The 26,332-nt window shown below is 40.6% G+C and overlaps 1 protein-coding gene across 11 annotated transcripts in view; it reads right to left on the reverse strand.

The window, feature by feature from the left end:
• The window catches only part of CADPS2 (calcium dependent secretion activator 2), a 584,066-nt gene that overhangs the window by 31,251 nt on the left and 526,483 nt on the right, over positions 1-26,332 (reverse strand). For 10 of the 11 annotated variants that reach the window (XM_055590800.1, XM_055590801.1, XM_055590799.1 and 7 more), the window contains 2 exons: positions 13,106-13,189; positions 12,974-13,006 (listed from right to left, as the gene is read on the reverse strand). In XM_055590800.1, the coding sequence (XP_055446775.1) occupies positions 12,974-13,006; positions 13,106-13,189 (117 nt within the window). Of the gene's footprint in view, positions 1-2,313; positions 2,746-12,973; positions 13,007-13,105; positions 13,190-26,332 lie in introns of those variants that run through there. The other variant, XM_055590806.1, reaches the window with a different exon arrangement.

Below are 26,332 nucleotides of genomic sequence, written 5' to 3' on the forward strand. Positions count from 1 at the left end.
CAGATTTGGATGAGTTTTTATCAAGAATATTACGTTCTAGAGAGGTACACTTAGAAATGTTTTCTATATCGGTAATTATCAGTTCAGTTGCTCAGTCGTGTCTGACTCTTTGCGACTCCATCGACTGCAGCATGCCAGGCTTCCCTGTCCATCACCAACTCCCAGAGCTTGCTCAAACTCTTGTCCATCGAGTCAGTGATGCCATCCAACCATCTCATCCTCTGTCATCCCCTTCTCCTCCTGCTTTCAATCTTTACAAGCAGCAGGGTCTTTTCCAATGAGTCAGTTCTTTGCATCAGGTGGCCAATGTATTGGAGTTTCATCTTCAGCATCAGTCCTTCCAATGAATATTCAGAACTGATTTCTGATTTCCTTTAGGATGCACTGGTTTGATCTTGCAGTCTAAGGGACTCTCAAGAGTCTTCAACACGGCAGTTCAAAAGCATCAACTCTTTGGTGCTTAGCTTTCTTTATAGTTCAACTCTCACATTCATACATGACTACTGGAAAAATCATAGCTTAGACTAGATGGACCTTTGTTGGCAAAGTAATTTGTAATTATAGTTTTCTTAACAAAGGAGAAAATAACGATTAAAGACCATATAGTAAGCACGCGCGTGTTACGTTGCTTCAGTTGGTTCCAACTCTTTGTGACCCTATGAACTATAGCCCACCAGGCTCTTCTGTCCATGGGATTCTTCAGGCAAGAATACTGGGTGGGTTGCCATGCCCTCCTCCAGGGGATCTTCCTGACTCAGGGATTTAACCCGTGTCTCTTACGTCTCTTGCATTTGCAGGAGGGTTCTTGACCACCAGTGCCATCTGGGAAGCCCTGTAGCAGCACATTATGTATAAAATACCGGGTCTTCTGCATTGCAGGCAGATTCTTTACCATCTGAGGCACCAGGAAAGCCCCAAATACCCCTAAAAGAGAGTCAATGTTGTTTTCCATTCTCCACTTAAAACTTTGAGATCCTCAGTTCACTAAGCACTAACTTCTCCATCTTGCTTTTTAGGGTAGTAATCTCTAAATCAAAATAAGACTTCCTGGATTACTTTTAAATTGATTCAGAAAAGAACAGAATGTGGCTAATGAAATGACAGTAAAAGGAAAAACATCTAAAAAATTCCCCCAGGGGCATAAAGAAATCAATACATATGGAAGGGAACAGAGTATGGAAAGGTGAGTTCCTCTGACTTGGGCCGCATAAGAAACAGAATACACCAGTGAGTGAATGTGTTTAAGTAAGGGTGCAGACTCCAGCAAATTTTCTTCCAGTGTTAATCACTAGTTAACTTAGTGAGATGAACATGCCGTTCAAAAAAAGAAAGAAAAAAATTCCTCGTTAATTATATGCTACAAATGCTCTTACTTCCTGCCGCTGCACCTAATTCCACAGGTGCAAGTCTCCACTTTCCTCATTCATGGGTAGGTGAGTGCAGTGCTGCAGACCTTTTTCACAGCTACAGATTTAGATACAGAAGAAGCCGCTTAACCTTCCACGGAAGGTTAACAATACACTATGCAAACACTGTCATGGTGTCTATTTAACAAGGAGACAAATTTTTAAATATACTATTCTCGTCTCAAAGATTAATAGAAGCTACAGTCTAATTGACTTAATTTGAAAGTGCACGTCTCATAACCTAGAAAAGCCTGCCTTGAAGAAACAATCAAGAGTGGAATTCTGATATCTTGATTTATGATAATCTGCCTGCTTCATAAATGAAATACCTGCACCTGGTCATTATTTTAATTTGCAAGAAAAATGGATCTTCTGAGATTTAAAACAATAGCATGTCTCTTCAATTTGAAGTTGTGGTAGGAAAAATTTACATTTCTATTCTGGCATTTCAGATTCAGGAAAAGTCTATGACTGATCATCGAAGAACACAGGACCTAATTGTACAAACACACAACTTATCCAAGGTACTTTAACAACAACATATTTTTTCTTTTATTGTTTAATTTGTTCCTTATTAGTTTGGAATTTATGAAGCAATTTCTATGTTTTATATTTGAGTGAAAATGCTCTTAAAATTAAGCTTCTCAAAAGTTTAGTTTTGGAGTAGTTTAAGAAGTTCAGTTCAGTCCAGTTCAGTCACTCAGTGTGTCTGACTCTTTGCGACCCGGTGAATTGCACGTTACGTACACTTAAATACTTAAAATAAAAAAAAAAAGTTTTGAGTATAGCTGTGATGATTATATGTAAAACATATATACACTTTTTTAACCAAATTTTCTAAAAACTAGAATAATTATACTGTATTCATTAATATAGAAAATCAAAAGGAAAGAAACCAAACTAAGGTCTTCAAATTAGATTTATTCCAACTTAAATATAAGCCCAGGATAAGGACTAATTCATAAAAAGGGGCAGAAGAAATGTAAATAATGGAAAAGTCATAAGGATATACAATTTTAGAGATTTTCTAATAACAGTTTATCTTAGTTTTTTAAAACAAATTATTTCCAGCAGCAGCCACAGACACCTTTCCCTTTGTTAAATGTAGAGCTATTCAAAATTCTATTAATTCACAGTATAATGCATTTTGAACCCAAATTAGGAAGTAGAAAATTCTGAATTAGATAATGGCATGCACATCCATTTGAAAACCTCTCTCAGACTTGGAGCATGTAACATGTATGTTTTAAGTATGTAATTTCATTCAGTCCCACATTCTAACGGAGAGGGTTCCATTACTCCAGGATCTTGCTCTGGATAAGGGTCTTCTGTTTGCTCCCTGTAAGCACAGTCAGTAAAAAAAGCAGATTCCTATCACAATGCTGTGAGAACATCTTACATCAGAATCTGCTATAATTAACACTCCTATAGTTTATGCAGTCATATTGTTCAAATTCTTAAAATTCACCTGAAAGCTTCACACTATTCCTTCTAAATAGTGACGTATTTTATGTGTTCATTGATTTAAGTGCTAGCACGATTAAACATTTTTGTTGTATCGTGGCAGAAAACCTTCCAAAGAGGAGGTTATTTTAAATATTAAAAGGAATATTGAATAGTAATTTAAAATAATAGCCCAAAGTACTCAAGGAAAAGAGGCAGGTTGATTTTCAACTGAGACTTATGGGCTTTATTTTCATCTTACTATGACTTTCCCACTTGAGGTCACGAGCGTATAGTATCTCTCTTGCTATTTCTGATTGATAAGATCACTAACGTCTCAAGAGTTTTGACGATTGGCTGCTGATACAGAGAGGAAAGTGTTAACATGTATGTCACACATTAGCTTTATACTATTATTTTCATTATTATATATGCTCAATATTATAATATTTCATTATTATGAGTAATAATTAGGGTGATTATGAATATATTAAATCTCCCATTTATAACACTGTTGTAACCTTTCCCCTGTCTATCTATAGTTGCTATGATGTCAACTACAGAAACTACACTGAGGACTTGAAGAAGTAAAATTTAAATGCTGTGGGTATTATTTCATTTCACCTTTAAAATTCAGATTGCCTGGGGTTGTGTTATTTGGCCCTAATTTGGAACCTTTCAGATTTTGGCCTAAAGGACGCATGAGGATGCTAGAATGTTAGGGTCCGGAGGCAGTTCATGGATTTACCTTCTGTAAGAAGAATGAGACAGACAAGAAAACCAAAGAAATAAAGATGAAAGCAGCAAAGCACTCTCCTAGGAAGCACAGAAGGCAACCTCCCCTGCTCCTCTAACGGCGAGACTCTCAGCCTGGTCCTGGTGCGATCTGCCTCTGCAGGTGAACACGTCCCAGTGGGCCCACGCACCATTCCCCGCGTTCTGCCTGCTCTCACTCTGACGTAAAGCACTGAGTGTTCCAGCGGCCTCATCTAAGTAACAAACAATGTCTGAACAAAGGAAGGAGGAAAGACACGTCTTGTCACTGAACTGACTGGCTGTACTTTTAAAAGTCATCACTGGCACATGCAAGGTGCTTGAGAGTCTAAAATAAAAAGAAAATAAATGCAAAGCAATCTAGTGTTTTTCACCCTGTGGAAAACAAATGGTTTTTCTTTTAGAAAATGGTCATGTTCTGAAGCAGAGGGTGCAGGGCAATGTATGGTGCAGGGAGCATCATTCCAGGTAGAAGCGAAGACAATCCTGTTTATATCAATAGTGTGTGACATTTATAAAGCACATAATATATGATTTTATTATTTTTATAATATATATTGATTTTATTATTTTTATAAACAAATACGTACTTTTATTATTATTTAATATTATCCACATTAACATGTGCATCAAATTCTCAAGAGAGCCTACGGAAGGAGGCAGCACAGGGATGACAGCATTATTGTCACTGCCCAGGTGGGGAGCCAGGGGTCAGCCTGCCAGTGAGGGGCAAAGGCGGGACTGGAACTGAGATCCCGGACTCCACACCAAGCCTGTTCAGTATAGTATGCTGTGTGCTTAGCCGCTCAGTCACGTGCGATTCTTTGCAACCCCATGGACTGTAGCCCACCAGGCTCCTCTGTCCATGGGACTTCCCAGGCAAGAGCGGTTGACTCCAGTGTGAACTGGAGTGGGTTGCCATTTCCTTCTCCAGGGAATCGTCCCAACCTGGGATTGAACCCATGTCTCTTCTGTTTCCTGCGTTGACAGGCAGGTTCTTTACCACTAGGACCACCTGGGAAGCCCACACAGTATAGAGCTGAATTCAAGTCACACTGTGGAGAACTGGAAGGTTAGAAATCTTTGGCAAGTGTTAGAGAGAGAAGGATTGAGAGAACTGTTAATGAAGATGGGAAAAAGATAAGCCATCTCCACCTTCTCAGGGAGGACCACCAGGATCAGGCAGCAGCGCTAAGCAGCCAATCCAGGGGGAGTTTCCTTGTCCTTGGTCACCGTCAACCCCATCTTGTCCTCCAGGTCTCTAGCTGTGTCACCTCACTGACTAGCACAGAGATCATATGTGATGTGTGTAACAGGCACTGTTCACACACACACCCATACCAAAATGCCCGATAACCTAACGACCTATAAAACAAAATTTCAGAATTGGAACTGGAAAGGGCTTTTACAAAAAATTCATTTGGTTCCATCCAGTCTCTGCTGTGGCAGGTGGGGTCTTCATTGCGGTGCGCGGACTCTCTAGTTGTGGTGCATGGGCTCACTTGCTGTGAGGTATGTGGGATCTCAGTTTCCTAACCTGGAATCGAACCTGTGTCCTTTGCATTGCCAGGCAGATTCTCAGCCTCTGGACCATTAAAGAAGCCCCAGAAAGGGCTTTTAAATGTCCCTTTAAATGTTAAATGTCATCTGGTTGTTTTCCCCACATAGTTCAGCAATCTGCAGTACCACACCTGGCAAAGAGTGGAGTTACTACTATAATATATCACCCTTGTAAAGAATTTTAGTTTCTTTTTTTTTTGTTCTTAGTACACTGATTTCAGTTCTGCCTCCCACTGGGTTTTAGTTACTGGTCCTTGTTCTGTCCTCTTGACTGATAAATATTGAGGCTTCCTCTTCTGCAAAATGGGAACTCCATACATTAAACAGGGCTCTCTTAGGTTTTTCCTCCCTCAAGAGTAATATCCTGATTCCCCCCCCCACTTTTTTTTCTCTATAAGCCATTATTTCCAGATTCCCTTAACTATGCTGGCTGCTCTCTACAATAGGAGGTAAACTAAAAAGTATATGTTGGTTTTAAAAGACTATTGATAGATTTGCCACATTAACAGATGTGAACAAGATAGTGTAGAACAAAATGATTATTTTTTTAGAATCTGGACACTAGATTTACTATAATCAATAATAATGTTGTATAATGACAGCTAACATTTATCAATCACTAATTTCATTCTAGGAAATCTTGAAAAGTGCTTAACATATTTGCAACAAGCCTAGAAGTGGTATAATTCTATTTCCATTTGATAAAGTAATTGGTGTTCACACAGGTATATGTGTGCTACGTGTTTAGTCGCTCGGTCATGTTTGCTGCTTTTGCAACCTCATGGACTGTAATCCGCCAGGCTCCTCAGTCTATGGAATTTTTCAGGCAAGAATGCTGGAGTGGGTTGCCATTTCCTCCTCCAGAGGATCTTCCCGACACAGGGATTGAACTGGGTTTCTTGTGTCTCCTGCACTGGCAAGTGGATTCTTTACCACTGCACCATCTGGGAAGCCCACACACAGGTATATGCCTATTTCCAAACACATCTAATTATAAACACTAAATATGTGCAGTTTTTAATATTTTTAATATATCATCAGTTTTTAATATTTTTAATATATCAGTTATGCCTCATAAAGCTGTAAAAAAAAAGAAACTGATACTCAAGATTATACAGATACTGAGCAAAGTGATACAGCAAAGGTTGAAACCAAGGCAGTCTGGCTACTGAGTTTGGTTTGTACTTTCTCTGTTGTGTTCCCTCCAAAGGTCCACACTACCTTGTGGTTTTGTTTTTAGTAGCTACCTTACATTACTGCCTCATACAATTTTTCATCCTACTTTCTAACACACATTGCTATCAGCTATATCTTCCCAACCTTATAGGGTGGCAATATGTCTTTTTGGGGGGAGATCCGCTGGATCATGGAAAAAGCAAGAGAGTTCCAGAAAAACATCTATTTCTGCTTTACTGACTATGCCAAAGGCTTTGACTGTGTGGATCACAATAAACTGTGGAAAATTCTGAAAGAGATGGGCATATCAGACCACCTGATCTGTCTCTTGAGAAATTTGTATGCAGGTCAGGAAGCAACAGTTAGAACTGGACATGGAACAACAGACTGGTTCCAAATAGGAAAAGGAGTTCGTCAAGGCTGTATATTGTCACCCTGTTTATTTAACTTCTATGCAGAGTACATCATGAGAAACGCTGGACTGGAAGAAGCACAAGCTGGAATCAAGATTGCCGGGAGAAATATCAATAACCTCAGATATGCAGATGACACCACCCGTATGGCAGAAAGTGAAAAGGAACTCAAAAGCCTCTTGATGAAAGTGAAAGTGGAGAGTGAAAAAGTTGGCTTAAAGCTCAACATTCAGAAAATGAAGATCATGGCATCCGGTCCTATCACTTCATGGGAAATAGATGGGGAAACAGCGGAAACAGTGTCAGACTTTATTTTTATGGGCTCCAAAATCACTGCAGATGGTGATTTCAGCCATGAAATTAAAAGACGCTTACTCCTTGGAAAGAAAGTTATGACCAACCTAGATAGCATATTGAAAAGCAGAGACATTACTTTGCCAACAAAGGTCCGTCTAGTCAAGGCTATGGTTTTTCCTGTGGTCATGTATGGATGTGAGAGTTGGACTGTGAAGAAGGCTGAGTGCCGAAGAATTGATGCTTTTGAACTGTGGTGTTGGAGAAGATTCCTGAGAGTCCCTTGGACTGCAAGGAGATCCAACCAGTCCATTCTTAAGGAGATCAGCCCTGGGATTTCTTTGGAAGGAATGATGCTAAAGTTGAAACTCCAGTACTTTGGCCACCTCATGAGAAGAGTTGACTCATTGGAAAGGACTCTGATGCTGGGAGGGATTGGGGGCAGGAGGAGAAGGGGACGACAGAGGATGAGATGGCTGGATGGCATCACTGACTCGATGGATGTGAGTCTGAGTCGATGGATGTGAGTCTGAGTCAACTCCGGGAGTTGGTGAGGGACAGGGAGGCCTGGTGTGCTGCGATTCATGGGGTCGCAGAGAGTCTGACATGACTGAGCGACTGATCTGATCTGATAGTTTTTGTTTTTTTATTTTTTATTTTTACACTTTACATAATTGTATTAGTTTTGCCAAATGTCAAAATGAATCTGCCACAGGTATACATGTGTTCCCCATCCTGAACCCTCCTCCCTCCCCATTCCATCCCTCTGGGTCGTCCCAGTGCACCAGTTTTAATATACTATCTAAATATTTTTTAATTAAAAAAATTTTATTGGAACAATAGAGACACAGATGTAGAGAATAAATGTTATGGACACCAAGGAGGGGTAGGAGGGGTGAGATGAATTGGGAGAGTGGGACTGACATATTTACACTATTATGTATAAAAGAGCTAACTCCTTCTCCAGGGGATCTTCCCAATCCAGGGATCGAACCCAGGTCTCCCCACTGCAGGTTCATTCTTTACCAGCTAGCCATGAGGGATGCTCAAGAATACTGGAGTGGCTAGCCTATCCCTTCTCCAGGGGATCTTCCTGACCCAGGAATTGAAAAGGGGTCGCCTGCATTGAAGACGGATTCTTTACCAACTGAGCTATCAGGAAAGTCCAACTAATGATAACCTACTGTATAGCACAGGGAACTCTACCCAATGCTCTGTGGTGACCTAAAGTGAAGTTGCTCAGTCATGTCCGACTCTTTGCAACCCCATGGACTGTAGCCTGCCAGGCTCCTTTGTCTATGGGATTCTTCAGGCGAGAATACTGGAGTGGGTTGCCATTTCCTTCTCTAGAGGATCTTCCCCACCCAGGAATCGAATCCGGGTCTCCTGCATTGAAGGCAGATTCTCTACCGAGTGAGCTATGAGGGAAGCCTCTTGTCTCCAGATTAGGGCTATTTAATCAAGAAAAAAATCTATCAAACCATCTGAAGGTCACTATTATCACCTTGACTAGGAAGACGAAGAGGAACTAAAAAGCCTCTTGATGAAAGTGAAAGTGGAGAGTGAAAAAGTTGGCTTAAAGTTCAACATTCAGAAAGCTAAGAACATGGCATCTGGTCCCATCACTTCACGGCAAATAGATGGGGAAACAGTGGAAACAGTGGCAGACTTTATTTTTTTGGGCTCTAAAATCACTGCAGATGGTGACTGCAGCCATGAAATTAAAAGATGCTTACGTAATCCTTGGAAGGAAAGTTATGACCAACCTAGATAGCATATTCAAAAGCAGAGACATTACTTTGCCAACAAAGGTTCGTCTAGTCAAGGCTATGGTTTTTCCTGTGGTCATGTATGGATGTGAGAGTTGGACTGTGAAGAAAGCTGAGTGCTGAAGAATTGATGCTTTTGAACCATGGTGTTGGAGAAGACTCTTGAGAGTCCCTTGGACTACAAGGAGATCCAACCAGTTCATTCTAAAGGAGATAAGTCCTGGGTGTTCGTTGGAAGGAATGATGCTAAAGCTGAAACTCCAGTACTTTGGCCACCTCATGCGAAAAGTTGACTCATTGGAAAAGACTCTGATGCTGAGAGGGATTGGGGGCAGGAGGAGAAGGGGACAACAGAGGATGAGATGGCTGGATGGCATCACTGACTCGATGGACATGAGTTTGAGTGATCTCCGGAAGTTGGTGATGGACAGGGAGGCCTGGCGTGCTGCAATTCATGGGGTCACAAAGAGTCGGACATGACTGAGCGACTGAACTGATTGACTGAGGAAGACATCATGGGGGGCCCTACTAGCATCTTTGCTAAGAAATAGGAGATAATAAAGTTTCTTTTTTTTCAGGAATATATTGATGATTTTTCTCTTATGTATGATTTTCTTTTATACAGAAGTATCATGAAAGTACAAAGATACATAAGACTATGTTCATAACATGCTATATTTAAATGACTAGATTTGAATAATTTTCTGTTATTGACACTTATACATCTTTAGCCTGTGCTATAAGGTATATCTGATAATCAAGTATGTTCCAGGAACACGAATTCCTCCTTCTCTTTTGCATTAGGAATACCACTTAATTGTATGGATATACCACTTCTTGTTTATCCATATGCTAGACTGAAAGACATTTTGGTTACTTTCAATTTTTGATGATTATGAATAAAGTTGCTATGAACACTTTTGCAGGTTTCATTGAGGATATATGTTTTCAGATCAGTTGAATAAATACCTAGGAGTGTAATCAGTGGGTTGCTAAAGCCTATATTTAGGTTTGTAAGAAACTGCCAAATAGTCTCCCAAAGTGGCTGTACAATTTTGCATTTCCACCAGCAACGAATGAGAATCCCTTTTGCACTGGATCTTTGTCAACATTTTGTTATTAACAGTGTTAAATTTTAGCCATACCAATAGGTATGTAATGGTATCTCATTGTTTTAATTTTCATTTCTCTAATGATTAATGATATTGAACATCTTTTCATTTGCCTATTTGATACCTATATGTCTTCACTGTAGTATCTGTTCTGATCTTTTGCCCACTTTTTTAATTGTGCTGTTTGTTTTCTTGAGTGTTAAGAGTTGTTTGTACATTTTACATAAAGTCCTTGAGCAAATATATGTCTGTAGCTTGTCTTTTTACTTCCTTAAAAGTGCAGTGTGCTGTGTGCTTAGTCGCTTAGTTGCATCTGATTCTTTGTGACCCCATGGACTGTACCCCGCCAGGCTCCTCTGTCAATGGGGATTCTCCAGGCAAGAATACTGGAGTGTGCCGGCATGCCCTCCTCCAGGGGATCTTCCCAACCCAGGGTCTCTTGCATTGCAGGCAGATTCTTCACCATCTGAGCCACCTATTAAGTCCAACTTACAATGTTTTTCTTTCATGGATGTTTTGGGGCTTGTATCTAAACTTAAGGTAGTATTTTCTCTTATGTTTTCTTCTATAAGTTTTATAGTTTGCATTCACAAGTAGGTTTTTAAATCAGTTGTGAGTTAATTTTTGTGAAAGAAAATTAACTGTTCTTTTTTCTCATAAGGTTCTCTGTAAAAGACTGCTTCAGAAAGGTATCTTGCTGGAGTTTTAGCATAAAAAAATAGTAACAGCTAACAGATCTCATAATTTTTGAAATAAAAGTTTATTTCCAGATCTAAGGGAGAAACTCTAGCAATCTATCATGGCCACACCACATCTATGGTTTAGTATGCTTTGCTGTGTGTGGCAACTTGATATAATAGTGACATTAGTAAGCTGGAATTCATTAGAGAGTGACTGGTATGAAGAAGAGTCTGAGTCCAATTGCTTATGGCTGTTTCCATGATATGTCTGTTTCCCTGATGTGAGAACTGACTCATTGGAAAAGACCCTGATGCTGGGCAAGATTGAAGGCGGGAGGAGACAGGGATGACAGAGGATGAGATGGTTGGATGGCACCACCGACTCAATGGACATGAATTTGAGTAAGCTCTGGGAGTTCGTAATGGACAGGGAAGCCTGGCGTGCTGCCGATTATGGGGTCGCAAAGAATCAGACACGACTGAGCAACTGAACTGAACTATTTCTCTCTCTCTTTTATTCCTAGACACTGAACAGCTTGCAAGCAGGACATATATATTTTCATTGTAGCCCAGAGTCTAGCACTTAGTGAGTGTTAAATAAGATTTAATCAACAAATTTAGTGAAGAAGTTGAGGATGTTTAATGTAGAAAATAAGAATTCCTTAGACAACAAATCCTTTTGAATAGCCATCATATCTCTTGGGAAGAGGATGCATGATAATTATTACCAAATATCTGAAGGGCTATCATGCAGAAAAGGAATTAGAACCAAAATAGAATTCACAGAAGTACAGAATTTCAACTCATTACACATAAGAGGAAGCTTCCTTATGGTGAGTCTACAATCACTGAAAAAATTAAAAGAGCTTGACTGAATCTTTTTGAGGGCTATTAGGTGAGGTGGTTTCTGCATTGAGAAGGAGCATGAATGAACCACTTTCCATGTCTTTCAACAATGAAGCTCTATGGGCTCTAACAGGTCTAGTACAGAGTCAAATTAAGAATTGCAAAAGCCCTAAGAACAGAAATAATTATGGTTTTCCATTCCATTTGTATTTAATAATTCAAAATTAGAAACAAAATCTATATTATAAAGTACTCATTAAGAACAATAAAGTGCATATGTTCCCATGATGACTTGTCCTTTTCTTCTTCAGATAGCAAACATAAACTATCCCCCTTACTGCTTCCTTTCTCTCTTTCGAGCTGCTTTGCAGGACCACACACATGTGATTGTTTTGCTTATTGCCCAGTACTGATTTTCTGATTCTAATACAAGACAAAGAGTATGCCAAAACTTCTTTGGGAATTATTTGTAAAACTAAAATCAAACAAAACCTACTCCCAAGAAACCCTAGGCAAAGATAGGAAAGTTCATGGCCTTTTCATTTCAAATGTTCATTTTTAATAACTATAGCATCGATAAATCTGGGGACTGTCTAATCCATAGTATAAAATGAAGTCATGCAATTTAAAAATAAGAGCCACCTACAACAGATATACAAAGCTTGCCAGCACTAAAAGTGCTAACATTTATAATAATGACTTAGAGATGGTAATGCTATTCAAGCACAGCCTGAATTAAAGATGAGAGGACTTATATTCCACTTAGTTTTAAATTTTATGTTTTTGTTTTTTCCATTGTGCTTTAACTCGGATATACATGCCAATACACATGATTCAACAGAATATCAGAGGCCTTGATCATATATATGGGATTACAGAATTTTAGGCAAAAACTTTGTTAATGATTGTCAACTTACAAATGCTGTACTAATTTGTTGATTATATTTATCCTGTAAATTTTTTTTCATTGTAGCTAAGTAAGTTTCTTAGTTTACTATCTTAATTTTTGAACAAATATACAGGTTATGCGTTATTTCCCAAGAATTCTGTGAGAAACCAAATGATAAGTAAGTCAACATTGATTTATTTATAACACTTCTGTATTTAGAAAACTAGTCCTCTGATTTAACTGATTCCTCTTGTTTGTTACTTAAACTCCTATAAGACACCTGTTAGAGCCTTCATGAAAAGGGAAGGAGAGTGAACTTTTGTCTATAAATAATGTGAGGCATTTTCTCCCTGATTCTGGAGCTACCCATGAGCTGGTATGTTCTCACGATGAACTGACCTCCATAAGCGTCCGCAAGTTACAACAGAAAAAGTGCACTGAAATAACCTTGCCAGGTTTTGCTATGAGGGCTAGTCCTCCCTTAAGAAAAATAAACTTCTCCCTGAGGGATTCACACTGGTTTAAAGATTTGAAATAAACCCATGCTGAACCATAAATACTTTTTTAGAAGAATTATATATAGTTTTTAAAAGCAAATAAAAAATACTTACTGGAACATCAACATATTTTGCAGCTGCTTTCACCTTAAGTGGAAAAGAGATAATTATGAGAATTATTTTCTTAACTTATAACTACTATGACAGCAGTCAAAAGACAGCAGAGAACTCATTCAAAATACTCACAGTGAACGACAGGATGGATGAAAAGAAAGTGCCTTCGTCATATCTTGAGAGCTTAGACAACACCCCTTCCAGCACTGAAACAAACTAGAATCCAGTTTACGGTTGAGTATTTAGGAAAGGACTGTACACACAAACATATAACAGGGCAAACAATTCTTGAACCAACTTCTACCATGGCACAAAAACCCCAAACGCACAAACTGACACCTAAGAGGTTGACTTGTGATGTTTATTATCTTATTTTGAAGATGAACTCTAAGGTCCTTTCACTTTTCAGGAAATAATATGTACATTTTTAAAGATAAAAGAACAATGTATAATAGGAGTCTGGTTACTATGTGTGAGATAATTTAAACCACTTAGTAAATAACTTTAAATCCCTGAGACTCTTCCTTAAAATAACTTTCAACTCCAGTATAGATGAGTTCTCATCACAAGGAAAAATATAACTATGAATGGGGATGGATGATGTTAAGTAGGCTTATTTTGGTAACCATTTTGAAATTCATACAGGTATCAAATCATTATGTTGTACACCTGCAACTAATATAATGTTGCATGTCAATAAGACCTCAAGAAAAAAATACAGATGTTTAGAAACAACAATGGTCAAGCGTTCAAATCCCATTCTATCATATATCACTTGACCATTCGCCAACTTTTTGTAACCACAGCAGAGGTTGAACGAAAAAGAGAACAGATAATGAAAAGGAGGTGTAACATCTGAGGCTCTTGTAGCACTAAAATGAAGCCTGATCCATTAGCTCGTGAGTATTCACCAAACAGCTCCAACTGGGACATGTAAGGATCAGCCCTGCTTTCAGAAGCTTACAAAGGAATCAGGAGCTCAAACAGAGACACACATGTCAAGGTACAATGGAAAGAGCACCAGGCTGAGAAAAGAAATCCTGATTCTGTTACTGACTGCAACGTGGGCTCCAGACAACCAGTGCACCAGTTCCCCCATCAGTCAAACAGTGTGTTTGTGCTGGGGGAGCAATATGGAATTTAAATTGTCCTAAGAATTTTACCTTTCTAAAACTTTCAGTTTCTATGAAATGAAAATTAAGATATATACATTATATATATATATATATATATATATATATATATACTGTAATGTAATTAAAAACGTGAAGCATTTTATTTCATTGAGTGGGAACATTAATATATGGCATGAAGATAAAGAGATGTTAATAAGGATCTCCTACCCTACATCTTTCCTTTTTAGAACTAAAATAATACGCACTGTTGAAAAATTATACTTTCCCAAAGGGAAAATACTGACAAGGTTTTTTAAATATGAAAAGGGAAATTAATGAAGGCTGGTTTTTGTTCACATAGCAGCTTCTTCAACAAAGTGATAATAGTTCCAGGGACACAGCTTATTGGTCTCTGGTGACCAGGGAACTCGCTGAGAGTGCACAGGAGATAATCTTTTCTCTATGGCTGGTCAATTACTGCAAAATAGTTTATGCAAAAGAAACAAAAACTTCCCTATAGGTTTCTCCATCACATCATTTGTGACATGATGTAAGAACACAGAAACAAATTCATGCAAACTGCTGACTAAAATTTTGTTTTTAAAGAACAAGAATTATGTATGGTTGGTTAGTTATCCTAGGGCACACAAACAGCAAATAATACAAAATTACAAATTGCTCACAACTAAAAGTCACTTGAGCACTTTCCTCCTGCTTGCTCAGATTTCTTACCAATCATAGCTGGCTAACTCAACTTGATGTGGTTGGCAAAGACCCAGAAGGCCAATTCTCCAGGGCTGTGTCAGATCAGGGGAAGGGAATTCCAAAGTTAATGGCCCTCTGTGGAAAATGCCTCATCTCTAGTAACTCAAATCCTGAGCGCTAGTGTGAACTGGGTGATCTCATCTGCCACGAGGAGAGCGACCATTGCTATGGTTACCAGACAACCTGAACCACTGAAGGCTCTAGCACAGCACCTGGTTCCTGGCGCCTGCAAGCAAGTACTTGCTTACACAGGTGAATGATGCTGAGGGGCTAGGCAAGGTAGGGGCCGACCTCGCATGGATTTAGAAGGTCTGAGGTCGAGTTGAAGCTCTGCCTACTCTTTGCCTGTGAGTTAAGAGGCTGGACATTCAGCTTCTCTAGCCTCAGTGCACTCATCAATAAAACGAGGAGGCGGACACTGCTCTGCCCACAAGGATGGGGTGAAGATCAACAGAGATGATTCAGATGAAGGGGCTGTGAAAACGGCAACACTCTAAGAGATGTAAAGAATGAATATTATTGGTATGATTAGCTAAATCACTAGGGAGTATATGTCTAAAAACCTACACATATTAAGTTACAAGTTAGTGCGGGTAACCTTGGGGTTGTTCAGTGGTAAGGAGAAATAATAAATTTGGTTATGAGAGAATGGGTCTTATTCAATGAAATGATATCTGTGGAGGCAGGATAGAGTTGACACCATAAGTCAGAAGACCCAGGTCGGAATACTATCTGCTTCAAGGTCTTGGGGCTGACGGTAGAGGAGGGAGGCTTTGGATACAGGTGGTCTGGCTCCAAAGCTCTGTTTTTTATCATCAAACTACAAAGTTGTAATAATTAAATGATATGACAATTATGTGGCTGGTAAAGAGTTGACTCATTGGAAAAGACTCTGATGCTGGGAGGGATTGGGGGCAAGAGGAGAAGGGGACGACAGAGGATGAGATGGCTGGATGGCATCACTGACTCGATGGACGTGAGTGAGTCTGAGTGAGCTCCGGGAGTTGGTGATGGACAGGGAGGCCTGGCGTGCTGCGATTCATGGGGTCACAAAGAGTAGGACACGACTGAGCAATTGAACTGAACTGAAATGAAATACTATTTCATTATTATTATTGAGCACCTAATATGGGAAATACAAAAAGAAGGAATCTTAGAACCTTCCCTCCAGGAACATACAAGCTAGCAGGATGAAAGAGATGTATACAGTTGGTCATGAGGCAAGGCAGGAAGTGAGGAGGGGCAAACAGTGTAACTTAAACTGACTTCCATCGGAGGACAGTGGGTAAGCTTCATTCACATGGTAGCTTGGGACCTGAGCAGGATAGCTGAAATGCAGTGGCTAAAACAACACTGGGAGAAGTCCATCAGCAGATGACCCGCAGGCAGAAGTTTCCCCACTGTGGCAGATGGCAGCCTGTCTAGCTTGTCCTTTCTTTAGAGTATGAAGCAGCACCAGGTCATACCCCATGAAGTCCAATGTGTGGATGGGTGGTCCTGCTGTACGCATGTCACAGAATTCTTGGCCTCCATTTTAACAACAGGGCAGAGTCTCTCCCTGGGATCCTTCCTACTCCAAATGGTCCTGGGGGAGGCCCCATACAGCAGGGACTCTAAGTGCTTACATGGCAGTGAGCAGTGACTGCCCCCCTGGGACCAACCAGGTGAGCCATATGGTTCCAACAGGAAGGTTTTCTTTGTCAAGGCACATGTGGTGGAAGAGTTACCTTAAAACCCCATATCTATTAACATCAACGTTGACTAACAGCGATATAGTTTCTACCTGGCTTTTAACTGTGTAAAGCTGCAAGAATCCAAAAAAATCCAGTTAAATGCTGGATTTAGTTGCTGTGTCTTTAACTGCTTCCTGTGAACCTTCTCTGTACAGCTCAGGGAGTATATAAATACTCACAGATTGCCTTGAGCTCTGTTCTCCTGAGACCGTCGGGTGGGAATGAAACCCTGTAATCTCTTTGTTTCCCTGCTCTTTATTGTGGATGTCATTTACTGGGTTTGTTGGAATAATACTAAGACCTAAACTCTGTCTGGGTGATTACCAACTCTGCCTCATCACGTACACCTCAGGGAAATTAAAGATGAAGGCACACTGAAGTGGCCGGTAGGATGAAACTTGCAGTGTGCCACATGGCATATGGGTTTAAATTTCCTGCTGGGTTCTAACAGGGTTTAAGAGTCATTCAGAGAAGGCAATGGCACCCCACTCCAGGACTCTTGCCTGGCAAATCCCATGGATGGAGGAGCCTGGTAGGCTGCAGTCCATGGGGTCGCTAGGAGTCGGACACAACTGAGTGACTTCACTTTCACTTTTCCCTTTCATGCATTGGAGAAGGAAATGGCAACCCACTCCAGTGTTCTTGCCTGGAGAATCCCAGGGATGGGGAAGCCTGGTGGGCTGCCACCTTGGGTTGCACAGAGTCGGACACGACTGAAGCGACTTAGCAGCAGCAGCAAGAGTCATTTTCTTATGTGTATATAAAGCTATGAAGACATGCCACAGCCAAAAATACATAAATAAACAAATCTAAAAAAAATACTTAATCAGGTTGAGTTAGGGTTGGGGGAGAAGATATTTTAATTATATCATCCAGACAGGTCAAATCTGTCTTCTGTCCCTCTTAAGGGAAATACAGGGGAAAATATTCTAGGTTATCAAGAAGAATAGGTCTTCATGTGTATGTGTATGTATATGTATTCATGGGCTTCCCAGGTGGCACTAGTGGTAAAGAATCCGCCTGCCAATGCAAGAGACCAGGGTTTGATTCCTGGGTTAAGAAGATCCCCTGGAGAAGGAAATGGCACCCCACTCCAGCATTCTTGCCTGGGAAATCCCATGGACAGAGGAGCCTGGCAGGTTGCAGTCCATGGGGTCACAAAGAGTTGGACATGACTTAGTGACTGAACAACCACCATCTAAGACATATTTTAAGACATTAAATATTGATATATCTCACAAACATCATAAAAGTATATATAAATATGTCACAGACATTATAAAAATGCTTGAAAAGTCCCTGCTAGGTGATCTCTGGGCTGTCTTCTAACTCTAGCACATCGTGTGTGCTATGCAACTTGAGAGCCTGGGCAGAAAAGATGCAGGCCTCTGAGGCCTCCACACAAAAACATATATAAGGATCTTTGCTTTAGACTGAGAAAAGGCTGTAGATATTTTTCTCATCCAATGCTCCTGCTTTTTTGATGAGGACACTGAGTCATGCAAGGAGACCCAGTTGGTAGCATGAAGCAGGAATCAAGTCTAGCTCTCCTGGACTCCCAGTTTGTCTGAGTTAATTCTAATATAAGCTATGACAAACCTAGATAGTGTATTAAAAAGCAGAGACATCACTTTGCCAACAAAGGTCTGTATACTCAAAGCTACAGTTTTTCCAGTAGTCATGTATGGATGTGAGAGTTGGACTATAAAGAAGGCTGAGCACTGAAGAATTGATGCTTTCGAACTGTGGTGTTGGAAAATACTCTTGAGAGTCCCTTGGACTTAACCAATCTTAAAGGAAATCAACACTGATTATTCATGTTCAGCAACAGTTGCTGAAGCTGAAGCTTCAATACTTTGGCCACCTGATGTGAAGAACTGACTCACTGAAAAGGACCCTGATGCTGGGAAAGATTGAGGGCAGGAGGAAAAGGGGACGACAGAGGATGAGATGGACTCAATGGACACGAGTCTGAGCAAACTCCACGAGATAGTGAAGGACAGGGAAGCCTGGCATGCTGTAGTCCACAGGGTGCTGAAGAGTTGGACACATGACTTAGTGACTGAACAACAACAACAATATAAGGTAGCAATAAATGTGGCATTTCTTGTATGCTTTCCTTGGCAAGATTTAATGTTCCTGCCTTCATTTTTTTTTTCTTGGTAAAAATTATCTAAGTCCTTTTCTGGCTAGAAACTTTTTCTTCAGCCACATTCACATAGCATTTGGGACCTTAGTTCCTCAACCAGGAACTGAACCCAAGTTCCCTGCATTGGAAGCACAGAGTATTAAACCCTGGACTGACAGGGAAGTCCCTAGAAGCTTTTGCTTTTGTTTTAAGGTGGTTTCCATTTCTCTACGTCTTCCTCAGGGGTCCCTGTAGATCACAGTTATAACACATAGGCCTGAAAATAGCAGTTACTGATAGAATCATTTCCAATAGCTGACATCTTATGATTACATCAGTATTTCAATCCCATATCCTTCCTCTGAATTCCAGCCCCAAACACCTAAATATCTGAATGTTCCCTTGGTATCTCCTCCTTCCAGTATTTCAGAAGCAGCTCAACTCCCAAATGGCTGATACTGATAATCACTGTCTTTTCCTCTAAATCTGTTCCTCTCCCAGGGCATCCTGCATCACTGAAAAACATCAACATCCATCTCCTGCTTCAGGCTATAAACCTAGATGAATCCTCAATGTTTTTCTTTCTCTCCCCACTACTAACCCCTTGTCTTAGTCTGCTCAGACTGCTGTAACAGAATGCCGTAGATGGGATGGCTTACAAACAACAATAATTTCTCATAGTCAGGAGGCTATAAGACCTTCTAGAACTAACAACAACAACAAAAAACTGTCCTTTTCATCATAGGGGACTGGAATGCAAAAGTAGGCAGTCAAGAGATACCTGGAGTAACAGGCAAGTTTGGCTTTGCAGTACAAAATGAAGCATGGAGAAGCCTAATAGAGTTTTGTCAAGAGAACACACTGGTCATAGCAAGCACCCTGTTTCAAAAAAAGCAAGAGATGACTCTACATATGCACATCACCAGATGGTCAATACAGAAATCACATTGATTACATTCTTTGCAGACGAAGATTGAGAAGCTCTGCTGCTGCTGCTAAGTCACTTCAGTTGTGTCCGACTCTGTGCGACCCCATAGACGGCAGCCAACCAGGCTCCTCCATCCCTGGGGTTCTCCAGGCAAGAACACCAGAGTGTGTTGCCATTTCCTTCTCTAGTGCATGAAAGTGAAAAGTGAAAGTGAAGTCGCTCAGTCGTGTCCGACTCTTAGCGACCCCATGGACTGTAGCCCACCAGGCCCCTCTGTCCATGGGATTTTCCAGGCAAGAGTACTGGAGTGGGGTGCCAAGACGTCAGCAAAAACAAGACTGGGAGCTGACTGTGGCTCAGATCATAACTCCTTATTGTCAAATTCAGACTTAAATTTAAGAAAGTAGGGAAAAGAACTAGACCATTAGGTATAACCTAAATTAAATCCCTTACAGTCATACAGTGGAAGTGACAAATAGATTCAAGGGATTAGATCTGTTAGACAGAGTGCCTGAAGAACTATGGACAGGGGTTCCTGACATTGTACAATAGGCAGTGATCAAGACCATCCCTAAGAAAAAGAAATGCAAAAAAGCAAAATGGTTGTCTGAGGAGGCCTTACAAATAGCTGAGAAGAGAAGAGAAGAGAAGCTAAAGGCAAAGGAGAAAAGGAAAGAAATATCTATCTGAATGCAGGGTTCCAAAGAATAGCAAGGAGAGATAAGAAAGCTATCCTCAGTGATCAATGCAAAGAAATAGAGGAAAACAATAGAATGGGAAAGACTAGAGATCTCTTCAAGAAAATTAGAGATACCAAGGGAACATTTCATGCAAAGATGGGCTTGATAAAGGACAAAAATAGTATAGAAGCAGAAGATATTAAGAGGTGGCAAGAATACACAGAATTATAGGAAAAAGATCTTCATGACCCAAATAACCACAGTGATGTGATCATTCACCTAGAGCAAGAGATCCTGGAGTGTGAAGTCAAGTGGGCCTTAGGAAGCATCACTACCAACAAAGCTAGCGGAAGTGATGGAATACCAGTTGAGTTATTTCAAATCCTAAAAGATGATGCTGTGAAAGTGCTGCACTCAATATGCCAGCAAAATTGGAAAACTCAGCAGTGGCCACAGGACTGGAAAAGCTCAGTCTTCATTCCAATCCCTAAGAAAGGCAATGCCAAAGAATGTTTGAACTACCACACAATTTAACTCATCTCACACACTAACAGAGTAATGCTCAAAACTCTCCAAGCCAGGCTTCAACAGTACATGAACTGAGAATGTCCAGATGCTCCAGTTGGATTTCGAAAAGGCAGAGGAACCAGAGATCAAATTTCTAACATCCTCTAGATCATAGAAAAAGCATGAGAATTCCAGAAAAACATCTACTTTTGCTTCATTGACTATGCTAAAGTCTTTCATTGGGTAGATCACAAGAAACTGTGGAAAATTCTTAAAAGAGATGGGAATACCAGACCACCTTACCTGCCTCCAGAGAAGCCTGTATGCAGGTCAAGAAGCAACAGTTAGAACTGGACATGGAATGATGGGCTGGTTCAAATTTGGGAAAGAATTATGTCAAGGCTGTATACTGTTACCCTGCTTATTTAACTTACATGCAGAGTACATCATGTGAAATGCTGGGCTGAATAAAACACAAGCTGGAATCAAGATTGCTGGGAGAAATATCAATAACCTCAGATATGCAGATGACACCACCCTTATGGCAGAAAGTGAAGAAGAACTAAAGAGCCTCTTGACGAAAGTGAAAGAGGAGGGTGAAAAAACTGGCCTAAAACTCGTCAACATTCAGAAAACTAAGATCATGGCATCTGGTCTCATCACTTCATGGCAAATAGATGGGGAAACAATGGAAACAGTGACAGACTTTATCTTCTTGGGCTCTAAAATCACTGCAGACGGTGACTGCAGCCAGGAAATTAAAAGACGCTTGCTCCTAGGAAGGAAAGCTATGACCAACCTGCTGCTGCTGCTGCTAAGTCACTTCAGTCATGTCCGACTCTGTGAGACCCCATAGACAGCAACCCACCAGGCTCCTCTCTCCCTGGGATTCTCCAGGCAAGAACACTGGAGTTGCCATTTCCTTCTCCAATGCATGCAAGTGAAAAGGGAAAGTGAAGTTGCTCAGTCATGTCCAACTCTTTGCAACCCCATGGACTGCAGCCTACAAGTCTCCTCTGTCCATGGAATTTTCTAGGCAAGAGTACTAGAGTGGGATGACCAACCTAGACAGCATATTAAAAAGCAGAGACGTTATTTTGCCAACAAAGATCCATATAGTCTAGTTCAGTTCAGTTCAGTCACTCAGTCGTGTCCTACTCTTTGCTACCCTGTGGACCGCAGCACGCCAGGCCTCCCTGTCCATCAACAACTCCCAGAGTTTACTCAAACTCATATCCATTGAGTCGGTGATGCCATCCTACCATCTCATCTTCTGTTGTCCCCTTCTCCTCCTGCCTTCAATCTTTCCCAGCATCAGGGTCTTTTCAAATGAGTCAGTTTGTTGCATCATGTGGCTAAAATATTGGAGTTTTAGCTTCAACATCAGTCCTTCCAATGAATATTCAGGGCTGATTTCCTTGCAGTCCAAGGGACTCTCAAGTGTCTTCTCCAACACCACAGTTCAAAAGCCTCAGTTCTTCAGTGCTCAGCTTTCTTTATGGGCCAACTCTCACATCCATACATGACTCCTGGAAAAACCATAGCTTTGACTAGGCAGACTTTTGTTGGCAAAGTAATGTCTCTGCTTTTTAATATGCTGTCTAGATTGATCATAGCTTTTCTCCAAGGAGCAAGCGTCTTTTAATTTCATGGCTGCAGTCACCATCTGCAGTGATTTTGGAGCCCTCAAAAATAAAGTCAGCCACTCTTTCCCCATCTATTTGCCATAAAGTGATGGGACCGGATGCCATGATCTTAGTTTTCTGAATGTTGAGTTTCAAGCCAACTTTTTCACTCTCCTCTTTCATCAGGAGGCTCTTTAGTTCCTCTTCACTTTCTGCCATAAGGGTGGTGTCATCTGAATATCTGAGGTTATTGATATTTCTCCCAGCAATCTTGATTCCAGCTTTTGCTTATTCCAGTCCTGCATTTCTCATGATGTACTCTGCATAAAAGTTAAATAAGCAGGGTGACAACATACAGCCTTGACATACTCTTTTCCCAATTTGGAACCAGTCTGTTCCATGTCCAGTTCTAATTGTTGCTTCTTGACCTGCATACAGATTTCTCAGGAGGCAGGTCAGGTGGTCTGGTATTCCCATCTCTTTTAAGAATCTTCCACAGTTTGTTGTGATCCACACAGTCAAAGTCTTTGGCATAGTCCATGAAGCAGATGTTTTTCTGGAACTCTCTTGGTTTTTTGATGATCCAATGGACGTTGGCAATTTGATCTCTGGTTCCTCTGCCTTTTCTAAAACCAGCTTGACACGGTTCATGTACTGTTGAAGCCTGGCTTGGAGAATTTTGAGCATCACTTGGCTAGAATGTGAGATGAGTGCAATCGTGTCATAGTTTGAGCATTCTTTGGCATTGCCTTTCTTTGGGATTGGAATGAAGACTGAGCTTTTCCAGTTCTGTGGCCACTGCTTAGTTTTGCAAATTTGCTAGCATATTGAGTGCAGCATTTTCACAGTTAGGATTTAAATAGCTTAATGTGAATTCCATCACCGACACTAGGTTTGTTTGTAGTGATGCTTCCTAAGGCCCACTTGACTTCACAATTCAGGATATCTCGCTTTAGGTGAGTAATCATACCATCGTGATTATCTGGGTTGTGAAGATCTTCTTTGTGAAGTTCTCTGTGTATTCTTGCCACCTCTTCTTAATATCTCTGCTTCTGTTAGGTCTTGCTCTGTGGTTTTGTGGTGCCTCATAATGACTGAAGGCAGCCCCCAAAAGAGGAGCCTTGTCAGGGGTTTATACTGACCTGCCAATGCCAAGAGATACCCAAGGTCCCTCCTAGGGGAGCAGCCAGAGGTGGGCAAAGTGTGTGGACTGAACTTTCCTTTCTTGGTCACCTTTTCCTGGACTCTTTGACCATTCTGTAATTGCAGGGGGAATCAGAACTACTAACATAATCTGTTGGATCATAGACTTTCAATGGACTTGTGATTCATGCCGTTACTATATACTTTTACTTAGACCCCAAGCTTGGCAGTCATGGAAGTGCCTAGCCTTGCTAGGAGTTACAAGTTACAATAGCATGTTTGGGAGCGAGGCAGAGCTCTAGCTCCAGGAAAGTCTCAAAGCTATGGTTTTTCCAGTAGTCACATATGGATGTCAGAGTTGGACCATAAAGAAAGCTGAGCGCCGAAGAATTGATGCTTTTGAACTGCGGTGTTGGGAAAGATTCTTGAGAGTCCCTTGGACTGCAAGGAGATTCGACCAGTCAAACCTAAAGGAAATCAGTCCTGAATATTCACTGGAAAGACCCATGCTGATCCCTAAACTCCATTCCTTTGGCCACCTGATGGAAAGAACTGACTTACTGGAAAAGACCCTGATGCTGGGAAAGACTGAAGGCAGAAAAAGGGGATGACAGAGGATGAGATGGTTGGATAGCATTACCAACTCGATGGACATGAGTTTGAGCAAGCTCCAGGAGATGGTGAAGGACAGGAAAGCCTGGTGTGCTGCAGTCCATAGGGTTGCAAAGAGTCGGACATGACTGAGTGACTGAACTGGAGGCTGAGAAGGCAGCAATCAAGGTGCTGGCAGATTTAATGTCTGATGAGGACCCACTTCATGGTTCACGTATGATATCTTCTGGCTGTGTTTTTACCTGGCAGAAAGGACTAGGGAGCTTTGTGGGGTGTTTTATATAAGGAAACTAATCCCATTTATGAGGGCTTTAACCTCATGACCTTATTACCTCTCGAGTGTACCACCTTCAAATACCACCACACTGAGGATTAGGTTTTAATATATGAATTGTGGGAGGACACAAACATTCAGTCTTTAGCACCCTACCCATTGTATATCTTAAATGTCTTTGGATTAGTCCAACAGAGACCAATGTTACAACCTCCTTCCTACTCCCTTTCAATCAGTTTGCTGTGCACAATCAAATGAATCATCTTATAATGCAAATAAATATGATTAATTCCCTACCGCTGCTCTCTGCCACTCCAACCCTTCAATGACTTCTCATTGCTTTTAGGATGAACACACTAAACTCCTCAGGCCCGTAGCTGGGCTTTGCAGCAAGATTCCATACTACCTCTCAGGGAGAGGAGTTTCCCTATATGCTGAGGGAACCGTCAGCGTATAGCTAAATGGGAAGTGGGAAAGTCACAGAAATGTACGGAATAAGTTCAAAAGAAAAGCATAGATGGAAAGTCAAGAATACCACCATTTAGCAGCTAGGTGGAGAGAACACAAGGATGGAAAGCTGAGATCTTTTCCAGGCATGAAAAATGGGTGTGTAGGTGGGACATATGCTGCTGAGTGTTACATGTGATTAACAGCCAATCATCTCAAAATATTTGTGAAGACATGTGGATAAGAATAGGATGCAGAAGCAGAATTGAAGAGAGGAGATAAAAAGAAGGATGTGTTACTTCTTATTCATCCATATGTAATAAACATATTTCTCAATATGCACAGACAACTTAAAGTATGGAACGAAACATTTAGGATATAAGGAATTCACTATTTTATTAATCTACTTTATATTGAATTAATATAATATTGAAATAATTAATATGGTATAAAAAGTCTAGGACAAATCTCTTAGAATTTGCTGTTCATAAAGATCATTAATGTAGAAGTTACATATTTTAATTTTCACAGTCTTTTGCTTTTTACTGATTTCCTGGAGATCTGGAATCAGCAAGTGCATTGGATTGGGAATCTGAAACTCAAAGCTTTGAATCTTGACACTTGCACTTATTAGGTGTGTGACTCTGGTTAGTTTACTCTGCTGGTTTGAAGAATAGATTCCTATCTGTGAAATAGGGTAAGCCCACCTATTTCCTAGGTGCTATGTATGCAGTTTGAATTAAATGATACATGTATAGTTACTCTTTCTCAGTATGTACTTCATAAATATCTCTCTTAAAAAATCATTTCTTCTTTGGTGAAAACAAATGGGAATACACTATCTTGCTAAGTTGCTTCAGTCGTGTCTGACTCTGTGCAACCCCATAGACAGCAGCCCACCAGGCTCCCCCGTCCCTGGGATTCTCCAGGCAAGAACACTGGAGTGGGTTGCCATTTCCTTCTCCAATGCATGAAAGTGAAAAGTGAAAGTGAAGTCACTCAGTCGTGTCCGACCTTCAGCAATCCCATGGACTTCAGCCTACCAGGCTCCTTCGTTCATGGGATTTTCCAGGCAAGAGTACTGGAGTGGGGTGCCATTGCCTTCTCCGTACACTATCTTAGGAGTTGTCTTATTTTTAAATATACTTTAGTCTTAAGGTAGTTTATATAGCCATCTAGGTGCAGGGTCATCAGAGCAGGGGTTCTCAAAGTCTGACTCAGGAACTCCTACAACACATGTATACCTGTGGCGGATTCATTTTGATATTTGGCAAAACTAATACAATTATGTAAAGTTTAAAAATAAAATAAAATTAAAAAAAAATCACCATGATGAATGGTTAAACATGCACAACCCTGTCCTTCTTCCAAAACTTCTGGAAAGCAGGACGTGGGCATCTGC

This window comes from Bubalus kerabau, chromosome 8 (genome assembly GCF_029407905.1).
Source record: "Bubalus kerabau isolate K-KA32 ecotype Philippines breed swamp buffalo chromosome 8, PCC_UOA_SB_1v2, whole genome shotgun sequence".
NCBI classification, from domain to species: domain Eukaryota; kingdom Metazoa; phylum Chordata; class Mammalia; order Artiodactyla; family Bovidae; genus Bubalus; species Bubalus kerabau.